General features: G+C 40.3%; 1 protein-coding gene across 2 annotated transcripts in view; it reads right to left on the reverse strand.

Moving 5' to 3' along the window:
• UGGT1 (UDP-glucose glycoprotein glucosyltransferase 1) overlaps window positions 1-20539 on the reverse strand; it is a 126710-nt gene that overhangs the window by 67937 nt on the left and 38234 nt on the right. For both annotated transcript variants that reach the window (XM_089671963.1, XM_089671962.1), the window contains exons 11-18: window positions 19797-19857; window positions 19018-19109; window positions 17150-17300; window positions 14671-14790; window positions 13390-13475; window positions 9588-9723; window positions 2962-3093; window positions 1924-2088 (exon numbers count right to left, since the gene is read on the reverse strand). In XM_089671963.1, coding sequence (XP_089528089.1) covers window positions 1924-2088; window positions 2962-3093; window positions 9588-9723; window positions 13390-13475; window positions 14671-14790; window positions 17150-17300; window positions 19018-19109; window positions 19797-19857 — 943 coding nt within the window. The remainder of the gene's footprint in view (window positions 1-1923; window positions 2089-2961; window positions 3094-9587; window positions 9724-13389; window positions 13476-14670; window positions 14791-17149; window positions 17301-19017; window positions 19110-19796; window positions 19858-20539) is intronic.

Here is a 20539-nt window from a genome sequence, read left to right on the forward strand (position 1 = left end):
TTCTAAGTGATTATCATCTTGACATCCACTGCCTATTAAACATGCTATAGGGCAATAAGTCAAAGGCCTACTACAGGAGAAAATATTGTATTTTGGTAACTCTTTGTGGTTAACACTTGTAGTGATGGTATTCATAGTATTCAGTATTTTTTACTTTATATGCTGTTCAACAAAAGTGACAGTTCTAGGGCTTGGGACAAATCGTTTTACACTACTGGGTGTACTTACAGTGGTCAGCATTAATTCATGTTCAAAACTTTTTTTTTTTTAAGAAAAGTAAACTGTGGTTGTAACTTTTTAAAGAGGTACTTTACCCCTCCAAGAAAATTTCCATAATTTCCTCCCTCACCTTAAAGTGGTATTAAACACGAAAACAAACATTTATTATATTGCAGCTTACTAATTATTGGATATGATGGTTGAATTTGTTTTCTCTTTTTTCACCTGGTGATCTGGCCAATAAGTCTATTACTTTTCAACAGAACAATCTATCCATCCAAAGTAGGCAAACCATTTGCCACTGATAGGGTGCTTACAATGATCAGCTTTTATGTACATAAAACCTTTATCTCAAAAGAAAATAAAAACACTGTTTGCTGTAACTGCTTAAAGAATGTTAGCTGGAGTTTGGCTTCAATTTGTTAGTGTATGTAAATCTGCTAGTACGTCTAACACTCCCCTCCCCCAATACTGACAATGCTGCTGTTCCAAGGGTGTCTTTGCTGCGTGTAGGCACTCTTATACAGCAAGTATTCATCATGGGGAGCCAACTGTCTCTTCCTGGTACTTGCAGCATGCCCCTCAGTGATGTGGTGCCAGATGTGGACCATGTACAGAAATCTGGCACCGTGTCAGTTTACATTTTGTTCTATGAATAGTTCTATGAAAAGTAATGCCTCCTGGGATACTGACTTCACCTATTCCCGGAGACATTACTTTCCACCATTCATAGAACAATATGTAAACAGACATGGCCCTAGGTTTCTGTCTGTGTGTGTGTGAGAACTGGGGTTGAATCTGTTTACATGAATGGTGGGAAGTATTGCAGAACACTGAAATGTCTTTCTTACCTAGGCTAAAATGAAGGCAGTGGATGGGTCAAACCGGAAAAAAAAAAAATAAGGTAAATTGAAAAAAGTAAGAAAATGGTGTTATTTTTGAGTGAAGGTCTGCTTTAAAATGTGTTAGCTAGGGTTGGGTTTTAAAGGCTAAGTTCACCTTTTTAAAATAAATAATGCATATGGTTTTGCAGGTAAAAAAAGTGCATTTATAATTACTTTTTCCCAGGAGCCTACAGAGAGCATTGCACTCGCAATCAGTGGATCGTGGGTGCAATGTCAGGCTCCTGCACTCTCCATCTAGCTTTGTGCCTGTACCTCTGTATGGACTTTCAAATACAAAGCTGGATGAAGAATGAATGGACTATGAGGGCGTTCATCAGCACCCGCACATTGATTGATATGGCTGTAAGGGTGGATTCCTGCACATCCGTGCCATTTTTAAAATGTGACAGTTGGTGCAGGGAGAGGATCCCCAGCCCACTGTCATTGAGGGGGGTGCTGCATAGTAACAGATTACAAGTTACACCCTAAGTATGAGTGTAACATGGAATATGTTACTAAAGGTGAATTTATCCTTTAATTTATTTGTCAAAGCAAGTAAGTTTAAAACTGTCCCTCTAGGACTACCCGGTCCAGAGCGTGACAACACTGCTGTGCAATTTCACTTTAGCAAGAGAAACACTGTTGTCCTTGTTAAACGAAGTGGAAAAGTAACAATCTGCTTGCAGAATCAACTGTTGTGTTATATATGTCATAATATGTAATATATACATCAAATGTAATTCTTTATTTTGCACCTAGTTCCACTTAAAATACTTCTGCATTAGGTAAGAGAGATTAGATGGTGGCTACAATGTCTTACCAAATAGACAGCTTTCTGAAAGAAGGTTGTTGTCTCAAAAATTTTTTGCATTGTTGCAGTCTCCAGTTCATCAGGATCCAATTGGTCTTTAGAAAATGGTACACCATTGAAAAGAACCACCGGCAGCGGAGACAAACCAGTCTGCAGGAAGTATTCCTTCCCTTCCTGAAATACAACAGCACAGTTCAATTGTAGCCATCACATTCTGAACTATGATAATTATATACTACAAAGAGGCAGACAAATGGCAAAACTCAGTAGCTAAAGTACAGGGACATAGTCACAATGTTTCAAAAATTTGACTGGGAAGATGAGTGAACCAAGTGGATTTTACTGAGGACCGAGAGTGTACATGTGGTGTATGCAACATCTTAGAAAATGCTGAATTCCTGCGATTTCCACACATTATTGTCTCTAGAATTTACAGAAAATTGTGTGAAAAAGCATCCAGTACATGACAGTTCCTTGGGTATGAACACCTGGCCAATGAGAGAGGTCAGATGACAAAAGTCAGACTTGTTCAACTGACAGCATGACCATAAATTCCCACATAAAAACTCTCATTACAATAGTGGTGTGCTGAAGGCCATCTCTGAATGCAAGAAGATCACAGCAGCACTAGAACCAGACAGGACCTGCTCCTGTCAGATAAGAACTGGAAATGTTGACCTGCCTGGTCTGAGCAACATGCAGATGGCAGGATTTGGCATACACAGCATGAATTAAAGGATCCACTGTGTTTTGGATCAGGATCAGTGTAAGCTTTGCTGATTGCAGTGTTGTAGCTCTTACGTGGAGGGGTGCATCAGATCACCTTTCTCACACAGACAGCAGCGGTCCTCAGCTGCAGGATAGAGATGAGGGAAAAGGATGCTTCCTTAGCAGTTGTACTTCTTTAACAAACCAACAATTTGAAGCACCTATTATTTCATTGCATGCTAAATTATGTTTAGTATTTTTTCTTTACACTTCAATTAGGCTTTAAAACACATAAAACATCTGCCATAAATGCAGACATACCATGAAATGTTCCCTCACCTTTCTATACTGGTCATAAGCAGAGTCCCGGCCCAGGATACTGCTCAGTTCCACATAGCGATACTTTTGTTCCAGCACACTGGTGACATGTTTCACAGTCAGCTTTTCTCCAGCCCGTACCTTGTTGTAGATCTGCAAAATAAGCAAGGGTTAAAGCACTGATAAAAGTGTTCTGCTGCCAAGCTTATATATTGTAACATAAAATATTCCCAAACATTAACATTATTGTATCATAAAGATACTTAAACAATGGTTCTTCAACTAGTTTTACACAAATCCGTTGGGCTGGCTTGCATTTCGGAAGAACATTTTAGACAAGCTCTTATTATTAAAGTGCATGGTACAAATCAGCAGAAATATCTATTACTAATAGTTTTTAAGCAGGTACCATCTTTCAGCAGTTTACAGCATCGAAACTAACAGATGCAGATCTGTAATTCATTTGGTGGGAAGGGGGGGGGGGCACATGTGTCTTTGGTTACCACAGGATGCTACACATTATTAGTATGTGTTCCAGTCCATAAAGCCAAAGCCTCGTTCACATTTCATTTTAACATATTTGCTGTGCTAACATTTTACAATTGTTTTAAACTTTGTTTTCAATTCTTCACTAATCTGTATCCAGGCCCTTTCAAGCTTGGCTGGGTGTCAGGAATGGAATTCTCAAAATAAGAATGCTGATTTTATAACTATTTTAGTGAATACTGTAAGGCAATACTTGGCAGGATTGTGGACGGTGTGTATGTGTCACTTAGGTTTGACATATACACACGGTGAGGGGCTCCAGGATTTATGGCAATGAGGAAAAACATTCTTTTCTCAGAATCGACTGCTGACAGTACACTTGAAAATATATACGTAAAGAACTGACTTTTTCTTGGCCAAGCATGTCAAACTGGTGTTTCTATAAACATTTGTAGTCACTTATATAAAATATAATTAATGAGATGCCAGACTGGTCTACACTACTATACATAATCAATAATATTGTACATTGTTCAGAACATGTTTTCTTGTCTTCAGGAATTGAAATGCTCAATTTATCAAGGGGTAGAGGAATAAGCAGTAATATTTTACCTTATTCTTCTCTCCCACAGGCTGTCTCCCCCTCTGAATGTCCAATAAAATGAAGCCGTTTCTCTGTTCACAAGTTCTCAGACAACATAACATACAGTGCAGTGGTCCTGCATTGTACATGAGGTTAACAAGAGAACATCCACAGGATGTTGGAAAAAAGAGAAAAGAATAGAGCTGGCTGCCAGGGGAGCGAGGAATAAGGTAAGTAAGCATCTGTACTTATTCCAATCCCCTTAGACAAAACAAGCATTTAACACCTGGGGGGCAACTGCATTGGTAAATCTGAAAGCTAATTAGAGTCAAAAGCATCTCTAAATTAAAACTGACAAAGATACGCCATAGCCATTCTCTGACTGTGAATATGCTGATTGCATGCCTGTTATGCTCACTCTCTGAATTCAATCATTCCTGAGTCATTGACTCAGGGCCAGTATGCCGATTAGGAAAGTCAGAAGACCCTATCTGCATGCTTGTTCCAAGTTAGTACTGAGGCAAAAAAAGTCACCATGACAGTAAGGCACCTGGCAGATTTAAGAGAAGCAATTAGTGTGAGGTTGAGTCCTAACACAAAGTATATCAACACAGGTTCCTCTTCAATTCCCTATGAATGGCTTACTGAGCAATACTGATGGATCAGATCAAAAAGGCAGTATAACAGCAATGTGATGACTGCAAAAAAGAGCAGGGGGTAATTTATATATCATCTTCAGTAGAGTGTCATATCTCAGGCAGGGAAAAATTACTGACAATCTAAGATAAAACTTGTTTTTAAACTCTGGCACATATTTCTTAATTTGTCCTTGTAGAATAGCCAAGCATGACTAAGGCCAACATGGTTGTTTCAAGAAAATCGAACGGAGAAAGACCACAAACATTCTTTTCCAAGGAACCAGAAGAATGCATCATTGACTCTGAATATAAGCTAACACATTCTAGCACTGATTGTGCATCAAGGCAATTTATACGCACAATACATCGCAGTCCACCCAAATCCAGCTCTTGCCAGACTATTCCCATGGAACCCTATCACGATTTCTGAATAAAGAACCTTTTTGGCACTACTCCTCAACATGGGCATTACAAAAAAGAATGAATTGCGGTCATATTGGTCCACAGACCCGATTCATCATATGCCCATGTTCTCTGCTGTTACATATATGCCCAACATGGACCAGCAATGTACTGGTACGTCGCTGGACTTTGAGTGGTTATACCAGGATAATGCCTGCAGTTACAGGCATCATCCTGGTATTGTTTTTTAGGTGGTGGTCGGCTTTCATATAAAAGCAATCCTAGTTGCCAATTAGCTGCTGAATTGTTTTTACAAGCAGCGGGAAGGGACAACCCCTCCTCCTGCAGCCTTTCAGTTTTCTTGGGCTCTCCTGTCCTACAAGGGAATCCAAGAATGCAGCTGGCAGTTCCGCTGGCTGACCATAGAGCTGGTCAGAGACCAGAATGGCTCCAATCATCTCTATAATCTAAGAAATAAGAAGCTACCAGCATTTCATCACTTTAGTTTCGCAAGATATAAACAGCGCCATTTTTAAATTGCGAAAGCATCTGATCTCAATGATCTTGGTTAGATCAGATGATGTAAAGGCAAAGGAGATATCTAGAGTCTAATAGAACCCACATTTCTCAAAAAAGAACACCTGTCAATGTCTAATGTAGTCACAGTGGATAATTACATTCCCTGTGATAGCAATAAAAGTGATCGAAAAAAAAATGAAAGGGAAATGTAAAAATAATACAAAAAAATCAAAATACCTAAAAAAAAGAACCCTAAAGCACCCTAGCCCCTCTGCGCGTGCACACCTGGGTGTGCAAATGTTGACCCTGTGCTAGTATGTAAACAGCGGTTGCACCATGCATGTGAGGTATCGCCGCGAACGTCAAATTGAGGGCAGTAATTCTAGCACTAGACCTCCTGTGTAAATATAAATAGGTGACCTGTAAAAGCTTTTAAAGCATCACCTATCCATATTAAAAATGTATGTATTTTGTCGCCACGTGCAATTTTAAAGCATGTCATGGTTTGGTATTTACTCGGCGTAACATTATCTTTTATATATTATCAAACAATTGGGTACTGTGTTTTTGTGCATTAAAATTCTAAAAACTGTATTTATCTCAAAAGATTTACGTTTGAAAAATTGCTGCGCAAATACTGTGTGACATAAAAAATTTCAACACCCACCATTTTATTCTGTTGGGCCTCCACTTAAAAAAAAATATACTATTTGGGGGTTCAAAGCAATTTTCTAGCAAAAAAGCCCACTTTTTTCATGTGAACAAAAAGTGTCAGAAAAGGCTTGGTATTCCAAGAATGGGTGATATGCGGCATAAGCTTCTAATGTTGGCACTGAAATGCCAGGATAGTAGAAGCAACCCCTCCAAATGACCCCTTTTTGTAAAGTAGACACTCCAAGGTATTTGCTAAGAGGCATGGTGAGTATTTTGCAGATCTCATTTGTTGCCACGTTTTTGGAAAATGAAGAAAGAAAACAAAAATTTCTTTTTCCTGTTCTTTTTTTCTTTTTCAAAACCCTGTGACAAAAATGATACAGTTAGGTCCATATATATTTGGACACAGACACAATTTTAGTTTTTGTCAGGTATTTACCAAAACATATTCAAGCTATAGTTATATAATGGATATGGGCTGAAAGTGCACACTCTCAGGTTTAAGTTGAGGGTGAGTGCATCCAAATTGGAAGAAGGGTTTAGGAATTACAGTTCCTAAGAGTAGACATACCCCCTTTTTCAAGGGACCAAAAGTAATTGGACAATTGAATCAAACGCTGTTTCATGGCCAGGTGTGGGCTACTCCTTTGTTATTTCTTCATCAATTAGGCAGGTAAAAGGGTTCAAATTGATTCTTAGTGTGGTATTTGCATTTGGAATCTATTGCTGTGAACATACATCATGTGTTCAAAGGAGCTGTCCATGCAAGTGAAACATCCATCAGAGAGATAGCAGCAATATTAGGAATGGCCAAATCAACAGTTTGGTACATTCTAAAGGAAAGAAGAACGCACTGGTTATCTCAAAAACATAAAAAGGCATGGACATCCATGGAAGAAAACAGTTATGGATGGTCGCATCATTGTCAAAGTCTACAATCGAGAAGACTTCACCAGAGCAAATAAAGCGGGTTCACCACAAGGAGCAAACCATTCATAAGCCTGAAGAATAGAAAAGCCAGATTATACTTTGCCAAAAAAACATCTAAAAAAGCCAGACCAGTTCTGGAAAAGCAATCTTTGGATGGATGAAAGGAAGATTAATCTGTAGCAGAATGACGGGAAGAAAAAAGTGTGGAGAAGGCTTGGAACAGCTCATGACCCAAAGCACACAACGTCATCTGTAAAACATGGTGGAGGCAGTGTGATGGCATGGGCATGCATGGCCTCCACTGGCACTGGGTCATTGATGTTTATTGATGATGTGACAGAAGCAGCCGAAAGCAACCCCTTGAGTTAAAGCTAAAGGTCTGCACTTCAAATTCATTTGGATTGTTGTTTTAATTTATTCTGGTGGCATACAGAGCCAAAAGTATGAAAATTATGCCTGTGTCCAAATATATATGGACCTAACTGTATCTGTAAAATACTCACTATGCCTCCTATCAAAATCATTGGGGTGTCTACCTTCCAAAAAGGGGTCATTTGGGGGGGCGTTTATACTATCCTGGTATTTTAGAGCCTCCGAAACTGTGATAGGTAGTTGGAAAGTGATATGAGGAAATATGCCCTTTGAAAGCCTGGAGGTGATCATTGGATTTTGGGAGCCTGTATGTAAGCTAGGCTGCCAAAAAGTCTCTTACATGTGGTATCCCCATACTCGGGAGAAGGAGAAAAATGTTTTTGGTTGTTATTCCACATACTATACCCTATACTTGTATAAGCAATATATCATTTACAGTGACAAAATTGTCATGTTCAAAAAATTTGTGGCAAAAAATAAAATGTTCCATGGACTCAACATGCCTCTCTGCAAAATCCTTGGGGTGTCATTTTTTTTTTGGGGGGGGGGGGTTTGTACTGCCCTGGCATTTTAGCACCTCAAGAAATGTGATTGTGATAGGCAGTCAGATGGTAAAAGCTGTGGAGATTCCAATATACATACCATAGTTTGTAGATGCTATAACTTTCACACAAACCAATTAATATACATGTATTGTATTTTTTTTACCAAAGACATGTAGCAGAATACAGTTTGGTGTAAATTTTTGACTAACTTTGAGTTTATTGGATATTTTTTATAACCAAAAGTGAAAAATATCGGCTTTTTTTCAAAATTTTCGGTCTTTTTTTGTTTATAGCGCAAAAAGTAAAAACTGCATAGGTCATCAAATACCACCAAAAGAAAGCTCTATCTGTGTGAAAAAAAAGAACATAAATTTAATTTGGGTACAGCATTGCATGACAGCGCAATTACCAGTTGAAATAGCACAGTGCCGAACAGCAAAAAATGGCCTGGTCATGAAGGGGGGTAAATCTTCCGGAGGGCAAGTGGTTAAAGTGTATGTCAGGGCAAAAACAAAAACAACAAGCAGTACATCTCTACAATACAAGCACATCCCCCCATGTTTTTTCCTTTTAACCATTGTAGCTGCAACCATGATCCTGGTATTAACACCTCACATACACTGTATATTCATCAGAATTTTAAAGTGGTAGTAAACTGCAAAAAAAAACAAAAACAGAAAAACTTCCTCCTGCAAGTTAGAACACAATGTGCTAGTATGAACCACATATTAACACAATATGAAAGACTTACCTTAAAACGAAGCCCTCCAGCAGCATGCTATCACAGCTGACAGGGCTTTTTTTTTTACCCGGGCTTTCTTCTGGGTTTGTATGCTCTGTCCGTTTGAATGGCCGAGTGCCAATGATGTCACACCAGCACAAATGCACAGGAGTAACAGCTGCAGCACAGTTCTCTCAATGGTCAGCATGCCGTCCATCAAGAGCACAGTGTGCATGCGTCGTGATGTCACCGGCTGCTACTAAAGTAAATATGTTTAGGAGCATGTTTAGGAGATATTTACTGTACCTACAGGTAAGCCTTATTATAGGCTTACCTGTAGGTATAAACAAATGGGACTTTACTACCGCTTTAATTCTCTCATCTTTACAATCTACTTTAAAATATTTTAAAAAGTAATGACATATAATTTAACAACCACAGGATTGATATATCTGTCAAGGCAAAACGTAAATACATTCTCAGCCAGCTTTCTTTTTATGATCCCATAGGATACGAACTCTGAGGAATAGCATCACTATCTACTATTTCATTTTTATAATGCTCCTAATAAAAAAGATTGGCCAGCATAGCGACTGCTATAAGATCCTTTCTTATTGGCAGAAATCATTAGATACTAAGAAATATGTTCACATTGCTCCCCTTTTAAAAGTGCATTAAGCAGAGGACAATCATAAAGCTAAAATGTTAGCCACGACTCGACATTAATGTGACTGTATTTCTGCTTGAGAAAAAAAGAAAAGATGATTGATGATCCCTTTATGCTTCCAGCAACCTACCGATATAACGATCTGAAAAGCATGATAATTATCTTCTTCATCAGCCACATAGTTGAAAGTCCTTAGCAGAGCAACACCTGCGTCCTCAAAACCATCAACGTCATCAGCATGATTCACTACGAACACCAAACCGATCCTGAAAGACAGTGTCCTCTGCTGGTCAAAATGTAAAATCCAAATACAGTACAAGACTTATAACATTTAGGCTAAAAACCTAACAAATATCTGCATGCTACTGAATGTAAATGTCTCTCAAATGTATTTAACTGACAGAATATCATGTTTAAATAAATTAGCAGACTGATATTCTTCACAAATAACTATAGAAGATAAAAATAAAATAGTTTGGAATAGACAATCAACTCTTTAAAGGGGAACTGTTGGATTTTTAATATTTTTCAGATTTACATGTGCAAGAAATAAGCTTCACGTAACCCATCATAACAAAGTGTGGTAATGGTGATGGGGGCAGATATATCTGCTTACTACACAAACAGCATAAAATCCATTAACTAGTATTTTTAGGTATGTAAGTACACCCTGGTCCTGCATTTATTATCCAAGATTTATGAAGAGCCAGCAGCAACATGGAGAGAGACAGTACAGTTACAATACAGTTTAAGACAAAAGGGATTAGAGAGCCCTGCTTGTTAGAGAATACAATCTAAAAGGGATGGTGATTATTGTCACTGAGGCAGAGAGTGATGGGAACTACACAATTTACACAAATATGAATTGTCACTGGAAGAGATATCTTGCAATGGGAATGCTTGCTCTTGTTGCAACTGTTTTATTAGAGCAGATTATTTCTTTGGAAAGATAAACTCTCAATTCCTTCTGCAAAACTCAAAGAGAAGGACATTTTTTGCAATGAGACACAGAAAGCTAGAAGACACAGAAAAAAATCCAGATGGGGGTTTTAGGGGACCCTGTTATCACAGGAAAAAGTATTTACAATAAATCAAAACTACACTCCTACAGGGCTCCCCTCTCTGCTGACCTGGCCAAAGGATGTTGGCTCCAAGTGCATTATGCAAACGAAGTAGCTACAGGGGGCGCTATTGCGACCCAGCCTCGATCTGCAGGAGGCCCATGTGGCCCCTTTGTACGCAGGCAGCATAGGTAGCTGGGTGGTAGCAGTAACAGCGCCCTGGTGGCTGGAGGGCGGGGGTGGGTAGCAAAGCTCTCTGCTCTACCGCACTGGCTGCTATTCAGTCTCACATTCCCCATCCCTGTCCTCAGCTGGCCCCTCTCTCTCCAGCCTCGTGCAGCTCAGTGTCCCTCTCAGCCAGAGTCCCGGGCCCCCCTGAGTCAACTCCATCCCTTCCTTTGTACAGAGCCCTCTGGTGCACACTTCTCTTGGACACAAGAACTTCCAGCACACAGGTGCAGCCCTATGAGAACTGGCTCCCCTGAGGCTTGTCTCTCATGCCTCCCTCCTCCCCTCGACATATACAGATCTCCCTCCCTATGGAGCGGACGATGCTTCCACCCATGCCGATCGCTGTGCTGCTGCTGGAGGGAGCCCAGGCTACCATGGATGAGTGCTTAGAGGGCGGTCAGACGCAGCGCTGTATGCCTCCTCTCCGACAGCTAGGCTGACATGGGTGGCACAGCCAGACCACACTGGCCGGGATCTAGTACCTGCACTCCATCAACCTGACCATGCAGCTTGGTCATGGTGAGTGAAATGACCCCATCCCCCCATACCTCACTCCATCTCGCCTGGGGAAAGAGGCCCCATCTCGCCTGGTGAGAGGGACCCCATCTCACCTGAGGAAAGGGACCCCATCTCGCCTGGAGACAGGGACACAATTTTGCCTAGGGAAAGGGACCCCCCATGTCCTCTGGGGACAGGGACCCCATCTCAATGAGAGAAAGGGACCCCATCTTCCTTAAGAAGAGGGACCCCATCTCCCCTAGGGAAAGGGGCCCCCATCTCTCCTAGGGACAGAACCCCATCTTCAGACCATGCTGGCTAGCAGGGCTGGCGTCAGCACCCTAGGGTGCCAGGGAAGAAGTGGGCAATAAAATTCAAATCCCCAGCCACTTGGGGATCTGGAGGGTGTACCAGCAGGGTACAGCAGTTCCAGTGTGGGGTGGTTGGAAGACAGAGGGGGCATCTAGCAGTACCAGTGTGCCAATGTGCGGTGGCTGGAGGATGGAGGGCACAGTAGTATCACTGAAGGGTGTCTGGAAGATGGGGGGGGGGGGGGTTGTGCAGCAGTACCAGCGCAGGGTGGCTGAAGGAGGGGGGGATGGCAAAAGGCACTTTCCCCTATGTTGGCAAAAATCCTTGCCCCGGCCCTACCTGTACACCTAGATAGGAGGTGCAGCAGGGATGGCTGCATATAGAGGAGCTGATCTCTCCATTTTCCTCCTGCCTGCCTTTCCATGCCTGCGAGAGGGGGAGGAGGGGGAGTGGGCATTCAGTGGCTGCAGGAGGAAAAAGGAGAGATTCCTCTATATGCAAGTGCCCCCGCCACTCCTCCTATCCAGCTGTGCTCAGTACTGATCACTGATTCCATTCATAACTGTTACTTAGAAAACTGTGTTTACTATGCTTAAGTTTATGACTGTACAGGAAGCTCTGTACAGAGCTATTCCTCTTCATTCATTCTGTACAGCTGAAGCTTCAGAGAAGGAGATTTAGGACTTTGTCCTCAGTCTCCTATCTCTGTCTCAGAGGTGGAACATCAGAGGTGTTTTTAGACCCCTGATATCTCATCAAAGCCCCCCAACGAGGCTCCGAAAAAAATTGTAAGAAAAGTATTGTAACAAAAAAAAAAATAATAATAATAAAAAATTAAAAAACAAAAATAAAAAAAAAACTACTGATACCAGTGGCGGAACTACCAGGGTCAGAAAGGTCATGTTTGCGACTGGGCCCTGGCGTTCCACCACTGGGCTCAGAAGGAAGGGCCCCAGCCAGTGGTCAGTAGGGCCCTTCATGGTTTCTCACACCAGGGCCCTTAAGGTTCTAGTCACGCCATTGCTTTGTGCCTCTATGGCTAAGCTCCTGTTGGAGTGAAAAACGTAAGAAAGCAGCAAATGGATTAACTCTGTATTAGGTGACAATAAATATACCATGGGCTCTTTATTCTTGTTTTTCTGTCTTTGCAGTTATCACAGGGTCGCTTATAAAAGCAGGCCAGCATTGAAAAAGAAGCTCATCTAGGATTACCTTTCCATTAGCCCATGTCTTGAAATGCTGTTGCTTTACGGATTCCAGGATGCCTAAAGTAACTGACCGAATCCAGATGGGTTTGAATATCTGTCTCCTCAATGCATTGGTTTCTCTCACCTACCTGTATGTCTTTTAGTGAATTACGACTAAGCAGGAGAAACCACTAAGTGCATTGGGTGGATCAGTTATTAACACACACATACAGTGGCCAGGGACCAGTGAAGTAGTGGTGTTTCAAGGCAAGGGCTTGCCTAGGTTTATAAGTGACCTTATACTACACTATCTGAAACTTAAGAAAATGGTTTCCTTTAGATACTGCATACTTTAACTCAATCTGTCCTAATACTGCAATTTCATACTGAAAAATTAAGATAGCTTGCAACAGGACTTCATGTCATTGGCTTACATGAAGGAGGTGAGTATGCCAACACGCATTAATAGTCACAGAGCAAGCAGGAGACAGGGAATGTCACAAAGTCTACAGAATTGCCTTGGCAAGTGGTGTCACCTATACAGCCTTTACAAAATTTTTGTCAGGTAAACCATTTTCAGCATATGTGTTCTGTGCATTTGGCGTTTTTCGTTTTTTTTTTTTGGAAGGAGTAGCTTTTTTACCTCACAGGTATATGGTTACTCAGGAGCATCTCTGCCATGTTGATCAACTCAGAGGTAGATTCTTGCACTGGGTCAATAAAGAGGACCTAAAGGGATATAAGAATGAACATAACTAAGTGGTTTTCACAGCCTGTAATATAACTGTTCTCAAACGTAAAAACAATTAGACTGAAGACCACATCTTAAATAATCTGATGGAAATAAAACAGTCCTACTGCCAAATGACGACCCAGTCTACTTGTATAATAAATAAAAAATATAGATCACCAAATTGAGCTTTATAAAATTAAGTCCCCCTGCACAAAACACTGCACTCAGCTGCCTCTGTGGTGGTCAGTCATGTACCAGATGTCTAAGCAGTGGTAGAACAGGATGAGAGTTCATGCCAAGCCACTGACAGGTCAGAACAGTGTTCTATGCAGGATGGGCAAGTCTCAGTCAGAAATCTTTTTTTCATAATTTATCTAATGGGGGGGGGGGGGGTTAACATTAAATGGGTTGATTAGGCTATGAATCAACCTTAGGTCACACTATTACTGTGTGTTAGTGAGCAATGAAATCTGTGTGTTACAGTGTTGTGCTACGCAAAATACTACCTTAATATATATACCCCAAGTAAAAAAGACTACTCTAGTAGGGTGATTGCCTGTAGTTCCTAACTCTACAAATTTTGAGAGCCCCCGTAGTAGAGGCACATGTATTTAATGGATAGCCCATTTTTTGTACTGTTGAATTATTAGTGAGGGGGCGCACTGGACACCTTAGCTACCATTGTGCTATATGCTGGGTGTCCAGTGCGCTCCTGTACCTTTAAGGAGGGGTGGGCTCCCTCAGGTCCACCTGCCCTTGGTCTATCCATTAAATACGGTCTATCCATTAAATACATGTGCCTTTACTATGGGGGCTCTCAAAATTTGTAGAGTTAGGAACTACAGAATACTGGGGTGCCATGAAGAGGATCTGTAGCTTACGCATGTGTTTGCAAATGTGTGCTAACTAAATCCCTGTTTTTAATGCATACTGTTACACAGGTTAATTTGGTTTGTTTGCAGGCTGGTTGGCAAGTTGAGTCAGGAATTTTTCTCTTTTGTTGTTTGACATATATTGTATTATTAACACACTATTTTATATCTTTTTAATAATTTCACCTTTTAAAAAAATGTCTCCTTACTTAAAATAGCTTCAAGTACACTACTTAGTAAAACAAAATTTGAATTTGACATAAAAAAAGAAGTTCTATAAGCCATCTTAAAATTCACACTAACCAGCTGATCTACTTACAAAGTTATGGAAGTTTTTGCGGATCTGTCGGATGACTCCAGGAAAGGTAGGCCGCAGAAGTTCTTGAAGGCTGGATGGCCATGAGTTGTATCTACTTTCAGTCTCCAGATTGTTCACCCACTACAATGCAAGCAGACTTTGACATAAACAATTGACATAAATGAAATACAAGAGGGACATTCTCAACGTCATGATAGTGAACAGAATCTACAATAACTGAGGATAACATAACACAGCTGACCTAAAGTATAACTACAGGCAAAACTTTAGTTGTGGACAGAGTGGAGAGGGATTATAAACCCTGTCAGGTTTTAATGCTATCTGTGTCCCTGTTATGGAGAGTCACCCTCTCTATGTGTTCTTTTTACCATTATTGTTGAAAGTAAAAGAAAATCCCAAATTTTGGGTTGCCTCCCAAAAAAGATATAGAAGGGAAATTTTCCAATGGAGACACTAGTTCTGGTGACTTGGGGGTCCCCCAAGAGATTTCCCTAATTTTCAGGGATTTCCTCTCACTTCCTGTTTAGGCTATGGGACAGGAAGTAAAGGTAAATTTCCCCAATGGGACAAAGAGGGCAAAAAAAAGAAAACTTTACAGGGGTTATAACCCTCCCTTACTCTATCCAAAATGGGAAAAAAAGTTCTGCCTATAATTCTACCTTAACAGAACTTTTCACCTAAGGTTTGGACAGACAATTCTTTTTAGGAGCAGCAATACATTAAAAATGCAATACCGGATATCAGTGTGTACATCCTTATGTGGGAACTTTAGATTGGAGGAAGTGAAGAAGTTGGAGGAGTTTCAGTATTGGTATCTTCAGGGTGTTAGATACGTATGTCACCCAATGTCTGTCCAACAAACAATAAGACCTTACCAGGATTTACAGGAGACGTATTATCTACCTGCTTCTCAATTTTTTCAGTATCTCCAACTCAGGTATGCCCTGACGACACAAGCCCAAAAAACTAAATCTCCCCCTATGCTATTGATTACCTGTTTGGAGGCTACTTTGGGAAAAAGGGGCCTGATATCATCCCTATACAAAAAAACTGCTGGAAATGTACCTGGATTGTCTTGTTCTTCCAGGTCATAGTGGGTGGAAGCAAGAGCTGGACGAGATATCAGACGACACTTGGCTCAACATATTGGAACAAGTGACCCAAGTCTCCATGTTCCCAATGCAGCAACTCACTCAATTATTTATTGTTAACAGGATGAACTGCACTCCCCTTAAGTTATTTAAATGGGGCTGTAGGTCTACTCCAGACTGCCCACGATGCTGGGGTAATCCGGCTGATTTTCTTCATATGCTTTGAAAGTGCCCCAAGCTAGCTCGCTATTGGCGGGTGCTTGTGAACACAATTAACAGAGCATATTGAACACAGATAAAACTCACCCCAGCAGTCTGTTTGCTGGAGAATATGGCTTAGGACAATTTCCACCTGAAGTTAGAATACCGATACTACGATTCCTGTTTACCGGATTTAGCCCCTTTTTCTTTGGTATCATTAAGACTATTGCAATGTTAGTCAGGCTTATACTAGACGCAGTATTCCTGGGATCAAGTGCTAAATATATTTTCGAGATTTTTATATGTACACACCATGAGGTGGGGATAATATTGTGTGATTTTGGTTCAGTGTAACAGTCACACTTATTATCTGTTCATGCAAATGGGATATAATATTGTTGTGTTATTTTTATATTTTGTTTTTTCAAAATTATGATGTCTCATGTTCAAGAGACCAGCCAATTTCTTCCACGCTTGCCCTTATAATACTTTAATGCAAATACTTTGTGCTGCATATGTTTCCACTGTTATGTCTTTTATATATTTGTAAATGTTCTAAGGCATATGGCTGAGGGAAGGCCTCTCTGCCTTGATATTCTAGGTGTACTTTTCCTTTTTATTTTTTTCTTTTATAAAAGTGTTTTGTAGAAGTTTGAAACTTTTGAATAAAAAGTATTTGTCAAAAAAAAGTCACTATGCCTGGCTATGCCAGCAATGCCTGGACGAAAAGTAAGAGTCCTGGGCAAGTGTGATGTGCCTCATTTATCTGTCAGGGGATTATTTTTCTCTTTTGGCTGGAGTGCACCTCTCTGCTTCAGCTTTCCATGTTTTTAAATCAAATGTAGGGTGCATAACTAATATATTTTCATTTTTGGAGAGATACTATTTATTAGCTTAATCAAAAATTGCAAATCAAGGGATTTCAGTGTACTAGATAGTACAAGGTTATAATATGGCAATTCTGAATGATTTCATAGCTATTGACAACAATAGACCCCATAACAACTATTCCTGCCATATTCCACACAACAGGCTGCATATTCAGGTACAATGACTATCACATTCACTTTAACAATATGTTTTTCTTTAAACATTAACATTTCAGCATTAAGTAAGCCTGTGATGATGTACACTGAAAATTTATGAAAAAACGATCACTAAAAAGTATAAAGAGTGGCAAAGGTTACCAGTATAGCAGAGTTTCGAATATCCACAGCATAGTCTGCATTAGATGGCTGGGTGTTAAGTTTGAGGACATTATGCAATGCTGGACCTTCTATACCCAATCGGTGGAGACCCTCCATCACCCGAGCCTCATTACGAAGGACATCAAATAAACTGTGTGCAATAGATAAAATGAAGACAGATATTATCAGTCAAATAAGTAGACAATAAAAGGAAAAATAACATCACAGAATGTATTCAAACATGTGTATATAGAAAAAAGTTCAATAAAATATTAGAATTGCATATAGAATGATAATTTCATTTGAAAAATGTAAATGTAATAATAAGCAAATTTATCAAGTGGTAAATGCTGACATATCTACTAAACCTAAGAATTTTTATTTTCCATGTACAGTGTTTAAAATGGTCACTGTATGGATTTCAGGGGCACTACTGTCCTATGGCTTTGGTACCCCAAAAAATTCTCTGTCAAATAATTTCTACAGAGTGCATGTTACAGCTAACCATGTGAGAAACTCAAACAATCAAAAATCTAATTGAGGTACTGACCCACAGGTTGTATATCTAAATACAAACCTAATACATAAGATACTAGTTTTTCTACTACATAATCAAAGAATTTGTTAAAGCCAGAAGGCACATAAGATTGTCAAACCTTGTTTGGATCTATAGGCTTTCATGGAATTTTTGTCACAGAAGTCTAGTTTAAAGAAAGGTGGCAAAGTTGAGAATTGGCAGGCATGGTGTATCTGAGCATCACCAGACTTGTCCCAAATATCCAAGACCATCGGGATGGAGTCAGTTCTTCAACTTATTTGAAAGCATAGAATTGGGGGGTTGGGGTGGTGATTAGTATCACCCTCCAGAGACCAAAATAAAGAAAGGTCACACTGGGAGTTGATGTCTGAAGGGGATGACTTCCCCACTCTGCAAAGGTACCAGAATGGTCAGATCAGTTCTAAGAAGGGAAAGGGGAGGGGAGTGGTACCCCCTAGAGGTTGGACATATATTCTAGGGTCTTCTGTAATCCCATGCAGTCGTAGGAAAGATATACTTCAACAGATGGTATTGCAAGAGAAATCAAGAAATGTAGATCCCACTCTGAGTAAAGCAAGGCCAATACAGGCAGATGTGACCATTCCTTGTTAATACACAGAGAGATAGCAAGCAGATGGTCTATTTAACCTGGCAATATAATTGAATGTAGCCAGATGCCCACTACAGGACACAAATGCAAAATAATGCAGACATCTTAAGAAGGGTTTTCAGTTCACATAAAAACAGGAAATCCTGTGCACATTTGGAAATACTTTCTAGTAATTTTTTCAGTTCCATGGTTAGCCACTTCCAGTGGATTAGCTTTCTTTAGTGCAATGCAACCTGGCCACAAAAGAAGACAAAGGAGCAGTTCTGAGCGGTCACAGTCTGAGAGATGCAGTGCCATTAAATAACCTGGTCAGCAGGGGACAGGAAGGACCCTAACAATCAACAGAGGGAGAATCGTGGTCAGGGAGAGTCACCCTCCCAATTAGTCCTAATAACAATTATCACAGAGTGAAATAAAAAGGCAAATGCTACATTTTGAACGATCACCAGAACAGGAATAGAGGGGAGATCTTCCAAAGGAACACTAGTTCTGGTGACTAGCAGAGATTTCTATAACCTTGGAGGAACATCCTCGCCTTTCCGGTTTTGTCTGTGGGACAGGAATGTAAGGGAAATCTCCCCAATTTAACACAGAGGGCAAAAAAGAACTGACAGGGGTTAAAACTGTCCCTTACTCTATCCAAAAGGAAAAAAGGTTAGCCTTCAGTGCCACCTTAAAATTTCTCAATTATTTTTGTACTCAGCTCCACGCTCACCATACCTGAAGATGTCTTGGCTGTCCAGATCAATAAGCATTCCATTAATAAACAGAGCAGAGTCTCCAGGATGTAGGCCTAGATTATTCTTGAAATACTGAAGAAGAATCATAAAAGAATATCTCACTTATAATATGCTTACAAAACCATTATAATACCAGCATAAATGATTTCTATGTGTGTGCATAGGAATATTTGTCTCTTTATACAATATGCTTTTTGACAATTAAAACATCCTTTTTAGTATGAACACAATATAACCCAAGGATGACATATACAATATAAAAACACATCCATGGACACAGAACATCTCAAGGCTAAATAGTTTCATACAGGGACTGCTAAGATAGTACTAAATAAAGAGGCATATGATATGGCCAATGCAGTTATGTACAGTATATAGTCATTCTCTTCACAGGTCATGGCCACAAGACAAATGACAAACCTACGATGTTGAAAATATTTTAAACAATGTTTATTCAGCATCGTTTCTTAATGTCTTACTAAAGATATAAACTTGTTTATAATAAGACAGTGCAAAGGCGATGGTAATGTGCAAAGTGCAATAACTTCTAACAGCCAAATTTCATATTTTATTTGTTTAGATTAACCCAAACAAGATTGGTTGCTACACTTTGTATATTATCCTATGACATAAACCAGAAAAGAGTAAGCCGTGAAGTCGTCATTGCTACCTCATGCCTGGCCACTGTCTGTAGGTACTTTCACCATATACAATCTGGAGCAGTGCCTTTCTAAAACACAAAGGATTCACATTACTCACTTTTTGATTTTCTTCTACCTCTTTTCTCAAAGCAGGGTCAACTGCAGTCTTTGTCAAAGCTCTAATAAAGGAAATGGAATTAAACAATGTAAGTGTATAAATATTACTCATTGTTAACATTTCCTGGCCCATAGCAATATTAGAGGTAGCTGCTAGTTTCGCATTATAATCTGCCTTGGCTGAACAATGCTTTGGCTGGATGTAGCAGCCTTAGCTGATACAATTACACCTTAGCTAAAGAATACCCTGAGAGATGCAATGCAGTTGTCTGCTTTAACCACACTATTAAAAAAGAGAAGTATGGGTTTAGAAAAACAAACATTTGTACTCACCTAGGTAAATGCAGCATCGATCTGATGCTGCATCTGTCCCGTTTTCTCTACACTGAGAGCTGAGTGATCAAATACCGCTGATCACTCAATCCTCCCCTTCACTCTGACTAGAGAGCCATGACTGTCAGTCACCAGCTGTGTGCTTTGCCCAGCCAGGGCACTGAAGCTCTGGGCTCAGGAGGGGAGGGAGCAGCTAGCTCAGTATCCCAGCGAGAGCCTGAGCCAGCTACCAGTCCAGGCTTCTGGGTGGATCCTGACTATATGGTCCGGATCTTTGCAGAGCCTGGACAAGCTCTGTGAAAACGGGTCACAGGAGTGCTGAGCGAACTGCACTTCCGTGATCCATAGGAGAAGTATAGCCAAAGTATAGCCTCCTGTCTGTTAGGTGCCCCCACAGCAAGCAGCTTGTGT

Source organism: Staurois parvus, unplaced genomic scaffold (genome assembly GCF_062004578.1).
Source record: "Staurois parvus isolate SC_StPar_1 unplaced genomic scaffold, SC_StPar_1.0 ptg000116l, whole genome shotgun sequence".
In the NCBI taxonomy this organism is placed as follows: domain Eukaryota; kingdom Metazoa; phylum Chordata; class Amphibia; order Anura; family Ranidae; genus Staurois; species Staurois parvus.